Source organism: Triturus cristatus, chromosome 3_2, assembly GCF_964204655.1.
Source record: "Triturus cristatus chromosome 3_2, aTriCri1.1, whole genome shotgun sequence".
Classification (NCBI taxonomy): Eukaryota; Metazoa; Chordata; class Amphibia; order Caudata; family Salamandridae; genus Triturus; species Triturus cristatus.
In genome coordinates, this window is record NC_140584.1 from 815,691,477 (window position 1) to 815,710,377 (window position 18,901).

Genomic DNA, 18,901 nt, shown 5'->3' on the forward strand with positions numbered 1-18,901 from the left:
AGTTTTTTCTGCAATACAAATGATCTATCTTAGTTACCCTACTCTCTCTCCTACTACTAGGCTTTTATTTCTTGCTACTACAGACTCGCTTACCCCAGCTACCACTGACGGCGCCTCTAACTGGATTCTGGTTGGGGAGTTCTTTTTCTTCTTCTACTTATTGACTGCTGCTACCATGTTTTTTCTTTTCTCATCCCTCCTCGTGTCAGTGCTCCTATTTCAACTCTACTGAAGAGGCTTCTTGGGAGTCTCTTATCGCTACTAAGAGGGAGTTCTGCCCCACTATAATGATTCTATGCACTGTTCTCTTTATTCACTACCCTGAGGTAATATTAGTTCAACATGGCAATTCACTGTGGGTTGAAAGTCGGGAACCTTCCCTGACTGCTGACTGGATTTTTTACTGAGGTACATAAGAGGTATATTTCTCGTTGTCACTGAAAATTCTCCTCATAAACTTCGTTACAGAAAAAGGTACTAATTCGTATGATATATCATACTAGGATGACGAGATACAACATGAGTTTGTCTTCTTCCGCTAAGTTCGTTTTTGTAGGCAAGTAACTCTCACTGATATACTCCGAGGGGAGTTACGGAACAGTCTTACTTAGTGCTCAGGAAACTTGGACTTGAATTCCTCTCAAACTTGACGATGAATTCTCTTCTTCGACGCGTGGCACAAATAACGACTCTTTCTCCTCACGACTCCGGTGAAGTGCGCCTCTCCACCGGGCTGACACCTGGATCCTACTGATTGTCCTGGAACGCTAGAGCGCTAACTTGCTGCTCAAGCGTTCCAACAGCGGCGGCCATCTTAGATTCCAGTCTTACTCCTTTTAGCTTGGGGGTTACTATAGCGCCTGCTCTGCTGATCCTGACATACATAATTATCAATTAGTAGTTAATTGTTAATAATTGGTACTTAACTTCCCACCCTACATCCCTACAAACCTAGCAGCCAAGACCTAAAATAGAACTAAAACATATAATTACTAAACAATTTACATACTTATTCATCAGTTAAATATATATATCTGTGTATATATATATATATATATATATATATATATTTATTATTTAATTAACTTCCCATCGTATACTCCTACAAACCTAGCAATCTGCAACTAAAATACATCAATATTACATAATGTACATAATTAATAATCAACTCAATAATTAATAATGAATTAATTAAGTGTTAATTAATTAATATTTAGCTTCCTGCCCTAAACCCCTACAAACGTAGCAACCCACACCTAAAATAGAAGTATAATACATCAGTACCACATAATATACATACTGAATATCAATCACATACTTACTTAAAATGATTAATTAATTATTAATTATTATTAAATTAACTTTCCACTCTGTCCCCCACAAACCCAACGGCCCATTATGACACTATAAATTACTACTAACTAACTAAGTAAAAAGTTCTAAATCACTTAAAATTACAAACTATACTTACAAAAATTATAACAATTACACAAACAATACTAACACATAAAATTAATATATAAACTAGCATATAAACTAAAACACATTAAATGAATTAATACAGGATATTCTTTACAAGTATGTTATAACGATATTCTTAAGAAGGATATTACTGGCCGGAAAAAACGATTTTCTAGGCAACGATATTTCTATAAACACTATCACGAGAGGGGGGACTAGGAGCGGTTTAGAGAAGAAAAGAGGGAAAAAATGTTCGAGGTCCTGAACCTGCGCTCCTAAGGCAATATTCTCTAACAAAGTGGTAACAGTTCCTAAAAGGGGAAGACAAGGACTCTACAACCTAACTATGGTTCTGAGTGACTTGTGAATATCGCCAAATGACAGTTGAGAATGTTTGAAGTGGGGAAAGATCTCCTGGAATCTTTGGTGCCCTCACACACCCTTGCGGGTGTAAAGCATCATCATTGGGCAGTGCTCCTCGTGGGGGTGGCGCTGCAGTCCCTCACGGGCCCTACAAGAGGGCTCTTTGATGGAGATCTTTTTAAGTAGGTGCCGCACTTGTGCATGTGGGTGTGTGGGTCAAGTGAGTAGGTGTCAGTGAGATTAAAATTACCTCTCGGTACCCTGGCAAATTTAATGATGGGTCCTTAGGGTAAATTAAAAAGTTGGTGGGGTTTGGAGACTATCCTTCAAGCTAGATAAAGGAAGGGACCAGTGTGTTCCCACCGCTCTCAAACCGGGAACAAAGTGTGTGGTGTACTAAAATGGGTGATGGTCGACATGTTTCAAGCAATCTATTGGTCCCTAGTGGATCCCTGTGCACTTCATCAGGACCGGGTGCAAACATTAATAAATAGTGGGAGTCAGGGAAAGACACCCTGTATTCCCACTTTACCTATCGTTGGGTCAAGTCAGACGTCTCTGCGTCCGAGACACATATTATCCGTGTGCTCTTCAAAACCCAAAACTCTCCCCACACTGAAGGAAGGCCACGTAAGCGGGTAGTCAGGCCCCCTGGTGAGGAAGCGTTTCTTCCTCGTTGAGGTGCCATTAAACCTGTCGCCTGATCAGGTAACGCCGGATATTTCTATATCACAATAGTTTTCTTTTTGATATTTCTGTCTCCCGATATTTACAACTCAATATTTTGTCCAAATTCCATTTTTATGCACATGAGTGTTTCTCAAAAGAGTAAACAATGTAACCAAAGAGAGATTATAGCTGCTAGCTGATAATAGGGTGCATTAGAAATTGAATTTGTATTATTTGATTTGTTGCATAGTGTCATTGAGATGTCACTGTTTGTGTCTCAGAAGTGTGGATCGAATAGCATTAAACTAATTTCAGAGTAGCTGGGGAAGCACGTACACCACACTGTCCTGGTGATTGGCTTCACAGTGAAGACTAAGTTAGGAATCTTCTGTTTGCTCACAACAGGTGGCATCTGCATATGGTTGTATATGAAAAGAGTAGTTTTTGTCATGCAGATGTGCCCATCACTCTACCTGGACTAACAGGTATATATCTGACAAGCACACTAACATTGCAGGTGTAACATTCCAGAAGGCACACCCTAAACACAACAAACACGTTATGTCTTCTTATGATGTTGTTTGGGAAGTATATTAAACATTATATCACGGATCATTTAACACAACATAACGTAACTCACCATAACACAGCAACAAGATTAAAGCGCCATTCAAGCAGATGCCAGATGATTTCTCATGTGCAATGCAAAGTACTATTCATGAACACCAGCACAATAAGCAGTAGGAACTGACCTGCTTTGTCTTCGACTCCCTCACACCTCCATGATCTGTGTGCTGCGTCGATGAAATAGGGGGCAGGAACCCTCCACCCCGAAGAGGCTCCTGTGTAGCATGGTCTTCTCTGTCATCCTGGTGCCTCACCTGCCCTTGTTTTACTGAAAGAGAGTGATAAGCATGCCTTAATTTTGTTAGAGATAGTTGTTTGAGTCTTCAATGTGAGTAAATGGTCTCAGTTCCACTTCAGACACCTGGAACTTGTGTGCCAACTATGCAGCTAAAACACATCTACTACCCATTATCTTTTTTGATTGCTCTATTGCCCTTTCCCTAACATGTGGAACTGGAGTTCAAATGACACCTCCGATGTGTGCAGTAAAAGCACTAGGTAGAGACACTGGACAGTTTGACCAGGCATTGTTGGCAGATATGGGTTCCATGGAATTTTGGATGCAACTGCCAGGTGCGCGCCATGAAATTTCATACTAGAAAGGGAATTCTGTCAGGTAAAAAACAACCCCAACTTTTTTTTAAAGAAGTGGTCATATATGGAGAACAAAGGTAAGGAGGAGGAAATCAAAATAAAAACATCTATCGACACTCTTTTACCAAACCACAGACAGTTGACTGAGAGTCTTCAGAGGAAATTTTCAGAAAGGGAGGGCCCCAGCTGTGAATAAAAATTTCTTTCTGCGCCTATACCATTTGAAATTCATATTTTTGTATTTTTCTTAAATTTTCCATTTACTTTTTCAAGTGATTGTACATTATACTTTCCAGGAGAGGAACCAAGCAGTCAGAGGGAAGACAACAACACAATTTCTATGTAAGGCCCCCGATTTAAAGAATTCACATCCTAATCATCATCCACAGCACCCAAAATGGGATGTAGAAATAACGTGGCAGTTGTGTTCTGTATAATGCAATCAATCGTAGTTGCCTGCATTTGCTTAATGAAGTTGCTCATATGTGATGTAATGCATTTGATTTAACGTGAACCATATTAAAGTTGCACCTAGATGTGACTAATTGTGTTTAATGTGTAGCATTTCATAAGTTGATTGCAATGAAAATTGCATTTGTTGTGCTTATGTAAAATGAAAGGTCTAAATGAAATGTTCACTTATGTGTATTTGAAGGCCCTTGTGTCTCATTCTTATGTTGACCAAATTATATAGGCCTGAAATGTCACTCAATTAATCAATCAAAGCTTTATTTCGATAAAAATTATATCATAAAAGCATCGACATACAGACATAAAGGATGCAGTTTGACATGTAAAAGATAAGTAGATAAAAGTTAATAAATACATTTGATATATAGTATAATATTTACAATGAGATGAAAAAAGAATTAAATTCAACTATTCATCCCAGAGCTTATGATTGAGAGTAGCAGTCTAAAAATGGTGAGGTGTTAAAAACTAGGAATACATATCAGAACGGAAAGACTTGAGCCTGATTATCCAGGACCTTCCAAGGAATTTGGCTACGCCACAAACCAGCACGGCCCTGGTGTCTGATTGTAAGATTCTAAGTGCTACACAATGGTTCAATGTTCCCAGCTGTCCACAGACAGGACTTAGCCACCTGTCTCTTGGGTTTTTATAGGCTGGGCATGTTGTAAATATGGAAGTACTTTGTGAAGTACTTGATAGAAGCAACCCACCTGTGGTCAGCAGTCTAGCACAGTGGTTCTTAACCTGTGTCCGGTGACCCCTGTCTGCAGAGCCAACTCAGTGGGTCTGTGATTGCTTACAAATTTAAATAATATTGCAGATAAACAGATAAATAAACTGTATTAAAAAGAAGCAAATAGTACAATTGAAATTTGTAAAATCCTCTGTAAATGTGAAGGAATTAGAAATTGGAGGGTAAAAACTGTTAATATCCTCTGATTGATTAGTGGAGCAGCAAGTTCATTAAATAGAATACAATATGGATGATGAGTGGCATCAACTGAATTTAGAAATGCTCCAAACTTACTATTTAAATTAAAATAGCATTTTTTATATTTGTTTGTGAATTAAATATGTCATCATTTGTGTATTTGCTTGATGAACGTTTGTTTCTCTCTATTTTGTGTATTGGTTTGTGGTTCAAACAATCAGAAATGCTGGCTTCCAGTAATGACTAAGTAGGGGCTTTAGATTCAAATAATGATTTAGTAGCGGTCACCCGGCTCCAGTAATGAATAAGTGGAGTCTACTGAAGTCAAAAGGCTAAGAACCACTGATTGAATACATTCATTGTATAATACTGATTCTGCAAAATTACAGACGTGGATTGGAGTGCATGTGCTCCTACACTTTAATTTTGAGATTTAAATTAGTTTTGATCCAAATTTAAATATGAATGCAATCAACATTATCAAGTCACAAATCTCTTGCCAGTGGTTCAATATAATGTAATAGGAGGAATTCTGAGCTATACTTTACCATACTCAGATTTTTTTCGGCCAGAAAATTGGCCCCCATAGAAAGTTGAATGTAATTTTCCAGTCTGGCGCGGAGAAGTTTGAAAATAAATGTTCCCAAAAGAGGGGGCTGGAGTTTTGGATTTTGTTTCCATATGTTCTTGATTTTCCGCTGCAGAATGTTCTTCACTGTGGTCAAACTCCATAGGTGTTACCTGGAAACAAGCCCACAAACAAAAAAATCTGTTTAAAAGTAAATAACAATCACTGGAATATCAATAGGTCTGGCTTATAAATTAAGTGTCTCCCAAGCTATTGATGGGTTTAGGCACCTAACATGCTGAACCGTTCTTCCACCCTTTGACTCATTCTTTCATTAAACCACACCACTCAGATACTGTGTTTCTGTGGTCAGTGTATATCTGTTTAGCAGTTATTTGCTACCCAAAAATGTGTTGAGTGAGTGTTAAGATTCCCTTAAGATATCTTAGCATGTGACTTCAGAAACATGAAAATCACAAATCCTGTCACTTTTTAGAGATATTATTGGGTGATTATGAGCTTGTATTTATTTTTTTCAGCCATTTTGAATTCTCTTGTTGCATAAAACTCATGAATTCGGTTGACTGCAATGTTTTTTGTAGGGAAATGGGAAAGCACCATTAGCGGAGGTTTTTAAAAAACTTTTATTTGTCAGTTTTAACAAAAACTTTACAGAGGTATTGGGTAAAACCAAGGATATACAGGACAGCGTAAATGAGGTAGAGAAAGAAGAAGAAGACAATGGCCAATATAGACCCACGTCTTCACTGTGGCCCAAAAGCCACAATCCACCGGAGTTGCACCTACACTCATCACATCCCCGAATTGCCCTCAAAGGGCTCACTGACTCTAATCACTCTAACCCCATCACTCTTTTCAGTTCTCCCTGGCAGAGGAAGTACCTGTTGCCTCTGGATCTAGAAAGACATCACATAGATCGCTCCAGAAAGCAAGTTCTTCTTCTACTACTTTGTCATCTTGTTTCCTCAGCCTCATATGAGACTCTTCAGCAACAGGCCATTCCAACACATCACTACACCAACGATTAATATCAGGCGCTCTCTGTCCCATCCAGGTAATTGCAATCCGGCGCCTGGTCAGGACCAATGCCAGATGCCAGATGCAAGAATCAATATGGCAATTTATTGCCTTAGGTTGTCTAATATTGCCTAATAGACAGCACTGCGGTGTGTGGTCAAATGGTATATGTATGGTTCTCTGTATCTCTGCTACCACCCGAGTCCAGAATCCCTGCACCACCCAACACTGCCAGGCTTCGTGCAGGACATAAGCCCCTCTAACACCACATCTGGGGCAAGCATCTGCACTGAAGGGAGACATGTCTTACGGAGACTTGGCTCTCTCAAGACTCCGTTGCTATTCCGGCCCTGGCCCTGCCCGCTGGCTATGCTCTCAACAATCTAAACAGAACGGCTGGAAGAGGTGGGGGCATTGCAAACAAACGCCTGAAGTCTCATCCCGGAAAACATCTCCAACTGTGAAAGCGCCCTTTTTAAAACTGCACTGACTGACAATTTCACATTTTCTGGGCTGCTAATCTACCGTCAGCCCGGCCCGTCCAAAGCATTTAGAGAAGCTATGGCCAATGCTGTCACCACATTGGTACTTAAAACAGCCAATTTTAACATTTTCGGAGACCTGAATCTCCATCTGGAATCACACTGTGATCCTAATATCAACAGCTTCTTAGGTGATATGGCAGCTTGTCAACTGTTTCAACTGGTCCCGGGGCCCATGCACCTGGCTGGTCATCTCCTTGACCTCATTTTTTCCAACATTTCGTCCTTAGAGGTTCAGGCCCCTCTCCCTATGACATGAACAGACCACTCCCTTATTTCTTTACTTATATGCCTAGCAGGCTCTAAAATCACAGCCACACCGCAATCCTTTGAATAAACGCCCTTGGCACAAAGTAGATCCTGCCATCTTCTGGGTTGCCCTAAGCACTCAGAGACCTGAACTGCCCACTAACATAGAGGTAGCCAATAACTCCTTTCTGGGCTGGGTCACTTAAGCACTGGACAAGTGTATTCCAGCTAAATGGACCTGTCCTAAAAGTGCACGGGCCAACGTCTGGTTCGACGAGTCTCTGACTTTAGCGAGGAAGAATTGTAAGGTCCTAGAATGAGCCTGGAGACGGCCCTACGATCCCAAAGCCAAATCACGGTACAGAAACTTGATCAAGGCCTATCATAAACTGGTCCGGAAGGCAAGAGCTGCATATTTTGCTAATAAAATAAACACGAGTAACCAACCCACCAAAACTATTTTTTCTCCCCTAAAAGACATGGTAAAATCCCCTCCAGTCCCAGATGGCACCATATCTTCCAACTCTCAGTGTGAGGTACTGGCAAAATTCTTCATCGCCAAGGTCTAGCATATCTATGGCAGTTGTTGCCCTGACAGTAAAGATCTGCACCCTTTTATGGGGTCTCCCTCTAGCTTTGCAATCCACTCTCTGTCTTTCTTTCTTTCTTCCTTTCCTCCTATCTACTTTGAAGCCCTCTGGAAGTCTGGAACTGACCAATCTGTCTCTATCCTCTGCGTCGATCCCGGAATCTTGGACACACGCCAAAGATATACCTCTGCTGAAAAAAACCTACACTGGAGGCTTTCAGGCCTGAAAATTTCTGTCGATTTCCCTGCTCCCATTCTTTGCTAAAATAGCGGAATCATATGTAAACACTATTTTAAGTCAGTTACTGGACCTCAATTTGATTCTGGACTTGGGATAGTACAGAGTCTGCTCTGCTAGCGGTCATTGAGCAGATGCGGGCCTCTCTGAACCAGGGCAGAACCTTGGAGCTGATTCTGCTCGACCTGAGCGCAGCATTCGACGTGGTCTCCCACACGCTCCTGCTGCACCAGTTGCGGGAGATCGGCATCGGTGGCAAAACCCTCTACTGGCTTTCTTCTTTCTTGGCCGATAGGACTTTTCAAGTCATCTCTCCACCTTTCCATTTCCACATCCACCCTCTACGCTGTGGCGTCCCCCACGGCTCAGCATTAAGTCCTACCTGTTCAAAAGCCATTGGCTCTGGTAGCAAAAGCTTGTAACATCTCCTTGGTGTCATATGCAGATGACATGCAGTTGGTGCTCTCCTTCTCTAATTATCCTAGTCAGGACGCCATGAAATTTCAGGAGGACCTGACCGCCATGTCTGATTGCATAGCGGACAATTGTCTTCAGTAGAACTCCACTAAATCAGAAATCCTTCTCTTAGGTAGCGACACCCACCTTTGGGGTAGCCATTGGTGGCCTCCTGTGCTTGGCTCAACCCCCCCCTGCCTAAACCTGCTGTTAAGAACCTGGGGGTCTGGGTGGATAGCACCCTCTCTTTTGACGCCCACGCTAAATCAGCTGCAGGCACCTGTTTCAGACTGTTACTGGGCCTAAAGCCCATTTTAGGACTCTTTAATTCTCACACTCGTTAGATGGCTAGGCTGGACTACTGCAACGCGCTGCTCCTTGACTCTAATAAGTCAGTAATCAAAAGGCTCCAGCATGCCCAGAATGCCGCAGCCCGTACTCTGTTTGCGCTTCCTATGCACCACCCTGTCTCTGGCCTCCTCAGCCGGCTACACTGGCTGCCAATAGAGCAAAGAATTCACTTTAAAGTTCTTTGTATCACTCCCAAAATTATTTTGGGCATCTGCCCTGTGATTCGGATGATCTATGTCTTCCTTACATACCTGCATGTGCCTTGCGCTCGACGGATCTCCATCTGGCTCGGGTGCCCCAGGTAGGCAGGGCCAGAGCTGGAGGGTGATCTTTCAAGGCGATCGCGCCCGCCCTTTGGAACTCTCTGCCTCTTCCCAAAAAATGCACTTCTGACCACTGCGTCTTTAAAAGGGCCGTGAAGACTTGGCTATTCTCTGATCATTAGTTGCCTCCACCTACCCACTCTACCCCGCTACCTTTAGCGATGGAACGCCCCGTTGCTGGGACAGCCATGCGCTCTGTAAATATTTTATCATAACAAATGAGGTGTAAGCCGATAGGGGTGAGGTAGGTCCTGTGCAGAAACTTAAAGTGCCCTCACTTAAATCTGGCATTACAGGAGATGATCTGGGTAAGCCTGTTAACTCTAGCTCCAGTTTGCCTCAGAAACTTGAGTGTGCAAGTATATGTGCCTAGCATGCCGGGAGCATGAGTGAGGGATCGCCAAATCAGATCACATTGTCTTAAATAACAACGTGAACAGGTGGTGGCCTGCGCCGCAGGTCAGTAGAATCCCCAGAGTCTGTGAAGGTGGTGGAGCAGATGGGAAGTACGGCCAGGCTTTCCTGGCTATATTCGCCAATCCTGCATGCTGTAGGAATTGACCAGGCCCAAGGGAGAAGGCAAGGCATGCCTCCTCAAATAGGAGGACATTTTCAGTTGGGTACAGGTCACCAAGGAGTTCACATCCACCATCTTGCCACATTTAAAAGGTCAATTTGTCCATCATTTGTCATACAGGTTTCAGGATCCAAAGTAGGAGTTCTCGGTGGAAGGGAATACGTTTTACTACAGTCCGGTCAAATTCATGCCAGATGTTGCCGCATGCCTGACTATTTGAGGGACATCCTTCGGGAGTACTGCACCCTCCAAATAGGAGTTCAGGTAAGCTGTACATCTCTATTCTACCAGCTGATAAATTAGTAAATTATTTTCGCAATTGTCTTAGGTGCAACCAACAAGCCACATGCTGTAGTTGGGCGATTAATATAAATCAAGTCATGGGGTCTCTAGACCTCCCTCGTAATGCTGTCTGGTCAGTGTCACCAGGGCCCCCCTCCTATGCCCTCCCACCCAACAAAGAGATATAATGATGGAGTCCAATTGGCCAAAAATCCTTGATGGTATAGGAGACAAGGAATTCTGTAGGACATACAGGCATCTGGGGAGCAGAACCATCTTGGCTATAGCCAATCCACCCATTAATAAGCGAAGTAAAGTGTTCCAAAAGAGGACAGATGACTGAAGCTCCTGGGAGTGACCTTAGCTCCCTCCGGAGTGGTTTAGTGAGTTAAGAGTAGAGGGGTCTGTTTTCTGCATAGTATACAGGCTAAGAGACGGTAAGCATCGCTTTTAGCCCAGTCAATGTAATTTCCTCCCTTCGTATATGTCTGCCTGTAGCAGTCGGCAGTCTCCGCATGTGAGGCCCAAACAAGTGCCCCTCAGTGCTTTGCCTTAAAGGCTTCCCACTCCATGGATCTATGTGAGGTGGAGCCTTAGTTCGTATCAAGATACTCAGTGAGGAAGCGGTCCAATGTCTCACGACCCTCCGAATTGTCTAGGAGGTCCGCTGGGAGTTTCCACAACCATCCTGCCTGTAAGGCATTGCCCCAATTCAGTTTACAGCTAACAACGGAATGATTGGCTAAAAATCTCGCAGCAGGGACCCACCCACAAGCACCCTATTCAGTCTACTGTGAGTGTTGTGTGTGAAGGAGCGGCAGGTAAATACCTGTTATGTAGGATGCGCTATCCACCAAACATTGTGTAAGTTCTGCATTACTTCGTGTAATGACAAGCATGGTTGAAGTACAGAATGAGGGAGGGCTATTCATAGAGGCATCAAAAATGCCGTTTGTTTTGAGAAAAATAATTTTCGGCAAATCAACATTGTGAGGTTTCATAAATTTGTGAATTGAGCCTTCATTTTGAATACAAAAATGATGTAGGCAAATTGCCTTTTCCATTGTAAAGGCCTTTTTACGATCCTGCAATTTTGGTGCTGCTTTACAAAATTTGGCAGACTTTTATAAAGCTTGTCAAAAGGTTGGGGGGAGCTCAATGGGGTATAAGAAGTTTACAAATGCTAATAATCTTGGTGAACTTTCACAAATCTGCATGAAATATTGCAGTCTGTTATCTCCTTAAGCACTGTGCTAGGAACTCAAGGAGGCAGAGTATTCATGTCTTGGTAATAAACGCTAGGAGGCACCATATCATCTGCTGGTGTTAAACAAAATCTGATTTAATGTTTCTAAAACAGATTTTTAACAACTCTGGTGATTCGAGTCTGTTACTTTCAGGTTATTTCTCAAAAACCCTAACCTAGTCAAAAGGTCCTTACCTCGTAGTGTCAGTTGCAATACATTTTTCCATTTCAACTTTCAACCTAACATTATCAGGCACAACACAAAGAGAATAGTGCTAGTAAAGCCTCAAATACACTCACTTTCAGAGAAAAATGGCAGCACGAGCTCCTGACCCTGAACAGTCATGGACAGGTGCAGGTGGGATTGCCTTAAGCATACCGTCGGTACACAATCGACCAATGTACATGTCCAAGCAGTCACCTCCATGTTAAAGGCAACAAAGACATCACATTGGAAAAAGTCAAGTGCTTCTGCTGTGTTAGGAATCACCGTAATAGAAAAACGATCATGGAAAGCCCACATAGATTTGGCATGCAGAAATGTAGAGATTGCTGGAAGAGGCATAACACAGCCCGTCCATTCTATGATGCATTCAAATCTAAACATCATAATGATGAGTAAAGACAGAAACATCCTGACAACTCTCAGCACCAAGGAGACAGACAATTGATATCTACCAACCAAAGAGAGGTTGAAAAAGACCCTATGCTCTACACTATAAAGAGTGAAGACAGAAAAAGCAAGCTTGATACACAGGCTGAAATTAAGTCCCTTCAGGTGTCCCTTGCCTGAAAATTCCAGGGCTAGTACCAGTCTGAAAGGTAGCAAAAGTACAGCCTGATAATCCGTCTGAGCAATATTAACCATAAACCAACATTGGTGAGGGCAGTTTTCATCAAGTCATAAGGACAAGGGCACGATTGACTCATGATCCCTTGAGTATGATGCTTCCGACTGTAAATCCCTAAGACCCAGGTTGAATAGGAGAGGACTACTAGTGCTACCAACCTGAGTGCAGAGCGTACAACTCCACAAGCACAGTCTCCAACTGGTTCTCCTATTTTTATTAGCATGCTGTAAGTGTACTAAGGCACTCCAAACTTAGTCCTGATGATGCTCTAACTGCAGAAATTCTCCTTGAAGTCATGGATCTTTAGAAACTGGGACCAAGGCAAATGTTCAACAAAGCAAGAGCCCAGAGGCGGGTGGGTAGGAAAAAGAAGCAGGAGGACATGGAACTGTGCCAAAGAGTCAGAAAATTTTAAAACAATGAAATAAAATATTAAAATATGAAAGAACACACAACCCAATGCCTCATGCCACTGACCGAACCAAATGCATTTCTATTCTTGCTTAAATTATCACCTCATTCATGTAACCCAAGATAGCTGTTTTATGCTGCAGAAACAGAGTGTCATATCATATTCACTGTGGCGAGCCATCACTGTACGTGGGCTATGCATTTATGTATTTCAGAATCTTAGTGGGTTGTGTACAGGGAATCCTACAGACCTTGGCTCTTTTTCTACATACATTTTGCTGCTTTCACAAAGCAAACTAATAAAAGGTTAAGTTGCCACTATTGCTTATGCAGATGTAAAAGAAGAAAGGCTGCTCAAAGATGCAGTTATCAATGGTATAACTTCACACAATTGACCCTTGACGTCATTTGTGTTTTCTTGACAAAGCTTTCTTTCTATATCATCACTGATGAAACCTCATATTACATAAAAGTCGGTGTACCGTCTACTGATTAAGGAATTATACAAACGAGATTTTACAGGGTGAACAAGATATTATGACTGTATCATTCCTATCTTTGGGTCTCCCTAATTTTATATTGTCGCCTTTATAAAAATGGATCACTCCCAAGCATGTCAACAGAAGATGAAATCAACTCCCTGATGGTCCCAACACATTTTCCTGAGTGGGGTTCTTACCAGTTGGCAAATGTGGCCAACAAAGCACATGACCTACATCTCACTTGTTCTCTGTACAATATATGGATCTCACTTGTTCACTGTTTCAATTGCAATGAACACAACTCCATGTTTTCCAGTGCCTTTTGAGCATTTAATTTAATAATTACTACTCTGTCATGTAGAATATGGGGAATTCCAAAGAAGATGTATCTTGTGGTAGATGTGGAGTATGTTGGAGTTAGTCTTTCAAGATCTACAAACGGTACCTCTGGAAAATCAATGTGTGATTCCTGTTCATTCCTTGTGGACGCCCTCTCATGCCGAGATGTCGCTCCCAGGCCCAGTGTTCTTCTAGAAGCTACGCTGGGTGCTGGTACTCGGACTCGCCAACCACGTCCTTCAGATCCTTCCTTCAACTCTTCTTCATTCTCCTGTTCCTCCAGCACAGGACTGCACTGACCTGCAGGAAAAGGATGTTTTATCAGTTACAGTAATGCTAATGAACCGCGCTACAGAAAGACATTGTGATCCTAAAGTCCTTCTTTGTCCTTTCTCTCATGGTCCCAAGTGGTCAATCATCTGCCCTGGCTCAAAATATTATCCTATTTCAACACCCAATTTTCACTCATCCTCATCAACGATTTTTCTTCCCTGCACCCTCTTCCTCCTCAGTCCTCTTTAGTGTTTGCCTTGAAAGTAAACTATCCTCTCCCCTGCCCTGACTGGAATTCATTGTAAGATGATCCACTCTTCATGATGCAGGTAAGAGAGTAGAACAAAGTGCCCTGCTCTATATGCATGAGTGCGATTTGGACATTGAAAACTACAACCATATACTAGTCTGTTACCATAGTGTGTGTATCATCAGTTTACATCCTGCTAATGCACAGATGTTTTTTCTTCGCGATGTATGTGTTTCTTCTCTAGGCAACAGAAAAACAGCAAAGGTTTACTAAAGCGTATCAGCATTTTTTTCTTTTGACAGTAGGACATAGTCTAAGGCTCTTGTTACGAGTAGGGTGAAGGGCTATCACCTTTGGGGACATCTCTCCACCGCGCTATGAGTAGTCTGGTGTTTCTGGACCTGGAATTACTGTTCCAAAAACATTGTACCTATTATTGCCTGATGGGGATCCACATCAAGTAAAATCACAGCTGGAGAGTGCAGAGGTAGACCCTGGTCCCCTCTCGCACCATGGGGTGAGCAGACAATACTCCCCCCCAGCCAGGCCGCAATCTCCCCTAACCTGGGCACCGTCACGGCCCACCAACATCCTGACTCATGCTGCACCCTTATCTCGCTGACATTTCCTGCAAGCGCAGAGCAAGCAATAAATGTCAGCATTCACAGGAGTCAGGAAAAACTGTGGAAATGGACCCACTAATTTTGATCGCTGTGGTTATTCCCTGTTCCGAAGACAAAAACTTGCATTGGTCAGATTAAAATGGGATATACAGACACAAATGGAATCTTTACTTAAGGGAATTTGTTGTGCATGCTTATGCCACACAAGGCTTCATAATGCTATCCAGACACTGCACTCTGTACCTCCCCTTGTCAACGCTGTGATCAATAAGGGATGAATCAGGTTTTCAAACATTTCTGAAGACATTTTTGATACTGAATCTGTCCCAGGAGTAATGGGTGAGCACACCATGCAGTTGGCACCAGCACCAAGAAGGCTCTCCTTCTTTTTTATAATTCTGTGCACCCAGTATTACAAACAAAGAGGTTGCTCACTAATCATAGGAGCTGCTTTAGTACATATCTTGGCATACTTTCAGAAATACTTTCAAGGTTTACAGATCACACGGTGCCTTAAACTTAATATATTTTTCAGCAAACAGTACTGTATTCTTGCCATACATTATCTAAACTTGACTACTGCAATGCCTTACACCTGGGACTCATGAGATGTCTGATCATGCATATCAAGCAAGAAGGATAGTATAGAACACAAGTAAATGATCCACCAAATAGCAATAACACCAATAACAACAACATCTACCCTTTTCTTCAGGAATGCCATTTGCTTTCAGTCTCATCAAGAACCATTTTCAAAGCCCATTGTCTGATCCACTGTACTCTGTGGAGCTCGCTTCCAAAACAGTTAAAGTAGAGAATCTAAATGTACAATTTTGGATCCCATCTCTATTCCAACTGAAGGGTTCACCCTTTAATTGAAATATAAATAAAACACTTTCAGGTATTTCAGGGAGTTACTCTCCAGGATAATCTGTGTACTAGCATATCGAAATCATTTCCAGTGTGTTTTGGAGAAGCAATATCCAGGATAATCTGTATTAATCTGCATAGCTGAAGAACTGAAACCCAAAATCATGAATCAGTTTCAAGAGAGGCATGCGGTCCACGTTGAAACAGTGAGGCATCAAGGCAGAAGGCCTGCATCCTCTGAGCTCCTTTGGTTTAGTCCTTTACTGCAAGTGATCTGGAGGGGTAAGTGATATTTACCAACCAATTTAAAAATTAATACCATGAGGCTCAGAATTTATCAGGTGCAATAAATAGCACCTATTACAAGTTGAGCCTTACTAAAATTCAACAGAGGAAAATCCAAATGTGTGATTTTTGTTGCAGCCAGCATTTAACAGGTGCAATAAACATCACATCAGTTGTAATTGTGTTCCATAGACAAACAGTTGTTCGTACAAGGATCATTAATTTATGAGGCACTCGTAAGCGAAGTCTCAGACAGAAACAAAGACATAGAGATTTGCTGAACTTTCTCAGACACAAATGATTCAGCTCCCTCCAACTTAAAATGTGGACTAGACGTTTTGTGATGGCTGCCAGTGTGTAGGCCACAGACAGGTATGACAAAATTAAGGAACCTATACTGCCTCTATCTGTGATCATGCTAAGATTATACAGCACCATTAGCTGGCACAGATCTAGTACATGGTACAGTGCTTGAGCTTGCTTGAGATTTGCTCTTGAGATTGTCATTCTCAAGATACACTTGTAACTGTGAAATGGCAATCTGTTCCAGACATTTGGATGGATAAGATGAGTTAGATATTGGCCTAACATTTCCAGGATCCAATAGGCTAAGTCTAGATTTCTTCTTAAGCAATGGAGCAACAGCTGCCATTTTCCATTTGATTAGGACCGATGTTGAAGTTATAAAGGCAATGAGAATACTATGAAGGCATCAAGTCAACATGGGGGTCTGCTAAGATATTTCTGTATGCTGGTGATGGGATAGGATAAAAGTCATTCTGTATTTTGAATGCCCTCATCGTGAGGAATTTATACATAGTGTGAATGAAACATGATTGCGCGATGTTAAGTTTAATGCTTCTAGTATTATAAGAACTCATGTATGACCTTCAAATCAGTATTAAATCTCTTGATAACTGATTTACCCAAAGTTCCAAAGGCTCTGATAACAAATTGATCTCAGCAATTCTGGGTTACATAGGTGGTTTATAGAGGTTCTTATAAATATTTGGTACAATGTGTAATAATCTAATCATCAAGCCGTTGGACAAAAAGATTCGTATAAGAATCATCTGTTCTACCACATCCAATGTGATCCAATGTGATATTAGAAACCTACAGATTAAAAGTATTCTTTGGAATACAGTCTATATATTCCAACTTTTTCACTCTCATTGGTGGTTGTACTTGTGAAAAAGTAGGTGTTGGGGTAGGGATGGCAAGGTCTTCCCTCCTCTTGGGTTGGTAACGGCCATCACCATCAATCAAGTGGTGCTTTATTTCTTGACTAACAAGACTGTGATCCGGAGACTACTGGCATTAGCGGACTCCTGCACATAAGTCCCCCGCTAAGCTGTAGAAAGATTCACTGCAATTACTTAGTGGTTTGGAACCAGCTGTGCAAAGACTAGTTCAAACACATACTTGCTAATACATCCTTGGTTCCCACCGAAGAATGTTGTGGTTATACTCTCAATATCCTGGCCCATCCACTGGAAGCACATTATGCAAATCTATCTTCAGTGAGTTGTGAACCAAATTATATATGTCCCTGCACAGGAAAATGTTGGAGCGTGAGGAAATCTTATTTTTAAGCCATTCCGAGATCTAGGGTTGTGATGGTCCACAAAGACAAAGCCATTGTCCTATTTTACATCAGAAAATAAAGGGCGACTCACTGTCCAGGACTTTATCACCTGTTTAAGTTCAGTGAGTTTGGCACTGCAACAAGGCATTGCAGCTACTTTTTAAGGCATGGACGAAGTCAGCAGTTGCCCAGGGCTCCAACTTTTGAACGGGTCCTAGGAAAGTGAAGTTTTTCTCTATCTCACTTCTGTGTATTTTACTATATATATATATTTACTATCACAACCTTTAACGTATAAGTCAACATCGTTTGCATCATGCTCTTCAATTGATAGAAAATGAGTAATAAAATTCAACGTTATTACGAACGGAGGCCCCAAAATATTTCTTGCCAATGGCCCTGAAAAGCCTTAATATTACACTGAAGGCTGGCCTCCCACATTCTGAGCATTAATAATGCCAAAGCATGTAGCCAACGGAAAAATATCTACTCTTAGCATGGGTGGGAGATATTCCAGAAGTTATCACCCCTCCTAGCTAACTTAAAGGAAAGTTACATTCTATTAAGGATTCGGTGACCAGGATTACACATTCTCTCTTTGCTTTATTTTTTTACAGAAGCCACACAGAACACATCATCAAACATTAATAACAACCCCAACTACATTTCCATAGTTTTCAGTGAAAAGGTAGGCCAGTAAAAAACAACAAATCACAGGTCATCTCTGTCCTGTGTAAATGCTGGCAACACTCTCCTCTTGATTCGCTTCACTATATAAAATCTGTCATTACTCTTGTTTCTGATCTATTCATGTGCCAATAGACATATTATATCATGTAATCTCTATCTATCCATCATCAAGAAAGAAAACTACGTTTGTTTAAAAAGATATAAACTTACACCGAAAGATGAACTCTTCATACGGTGGGTTATTTAGAATATGCAACAACACATGCCGGATGAGATAATCGTCACGTCCTATCCCTAAAAGGACTGAAACTTTCACTATGTTAGCTAGGAAATGTTTCATTTTGTGTCACGACCAGCAGTGAGCATTATGCTAGTTCAACGCTTGTTGACCACCAGTGAAATCAAATCCAACACAGAGTTCAAATAGAATTGCTTGAAAGTAGGGTGAAATGACCAGTCCGCTGCATTCATAATGTCCTCAAGTCTCACACCCGGCAGGAGCCATTAGCACTCTAGTTGAGTGAGCCTGAAACATGGATACGTCATACCAGCCTCCCGCATCACCACTGTCACAACTAGGCTATAACTATAATCCATGCAGACTGGCCCATGCATCCCTGAAACCTAAGAGCCTTCATACTTATAAAATAACCACAATCAC

At 41.7% G+C, this 18,901-nt stretch overlaps 1 protein-coding gene across 2 annotated transcripts in view; it reads right to left on the reverse strand.

Moving 5' to 3' along the window:
• KIAA2012 (KIAA2012 ortholog) overlaps positions 1-18,901 on the reverse strand; it is a 747,606-nt gene that overhangs the window by 585,155 nt on the left and 143,550 nt on the right. For both annotated transcript variants that reach the window (XM_085648973.1, XM_085648972.1), the window contains exons 5-7: positions 13,768-13,961; positions 5,668-5,860; positions 3,246-3,388 (exon numbers count right to left, since the gene is read on the reverse strand). In XM_085648973.1, coding sequence (XP_085505099.1) covers positions 3,246-3,388; positions 5,668-5,860; positions 13,768-13,961 — 530 coding nt within the window. The remainder of the gene's footprint in view (positions 1-3,245; positions 3,389-5,667; positions 5,861-13,767; positions 13,962-18,901) is intronic.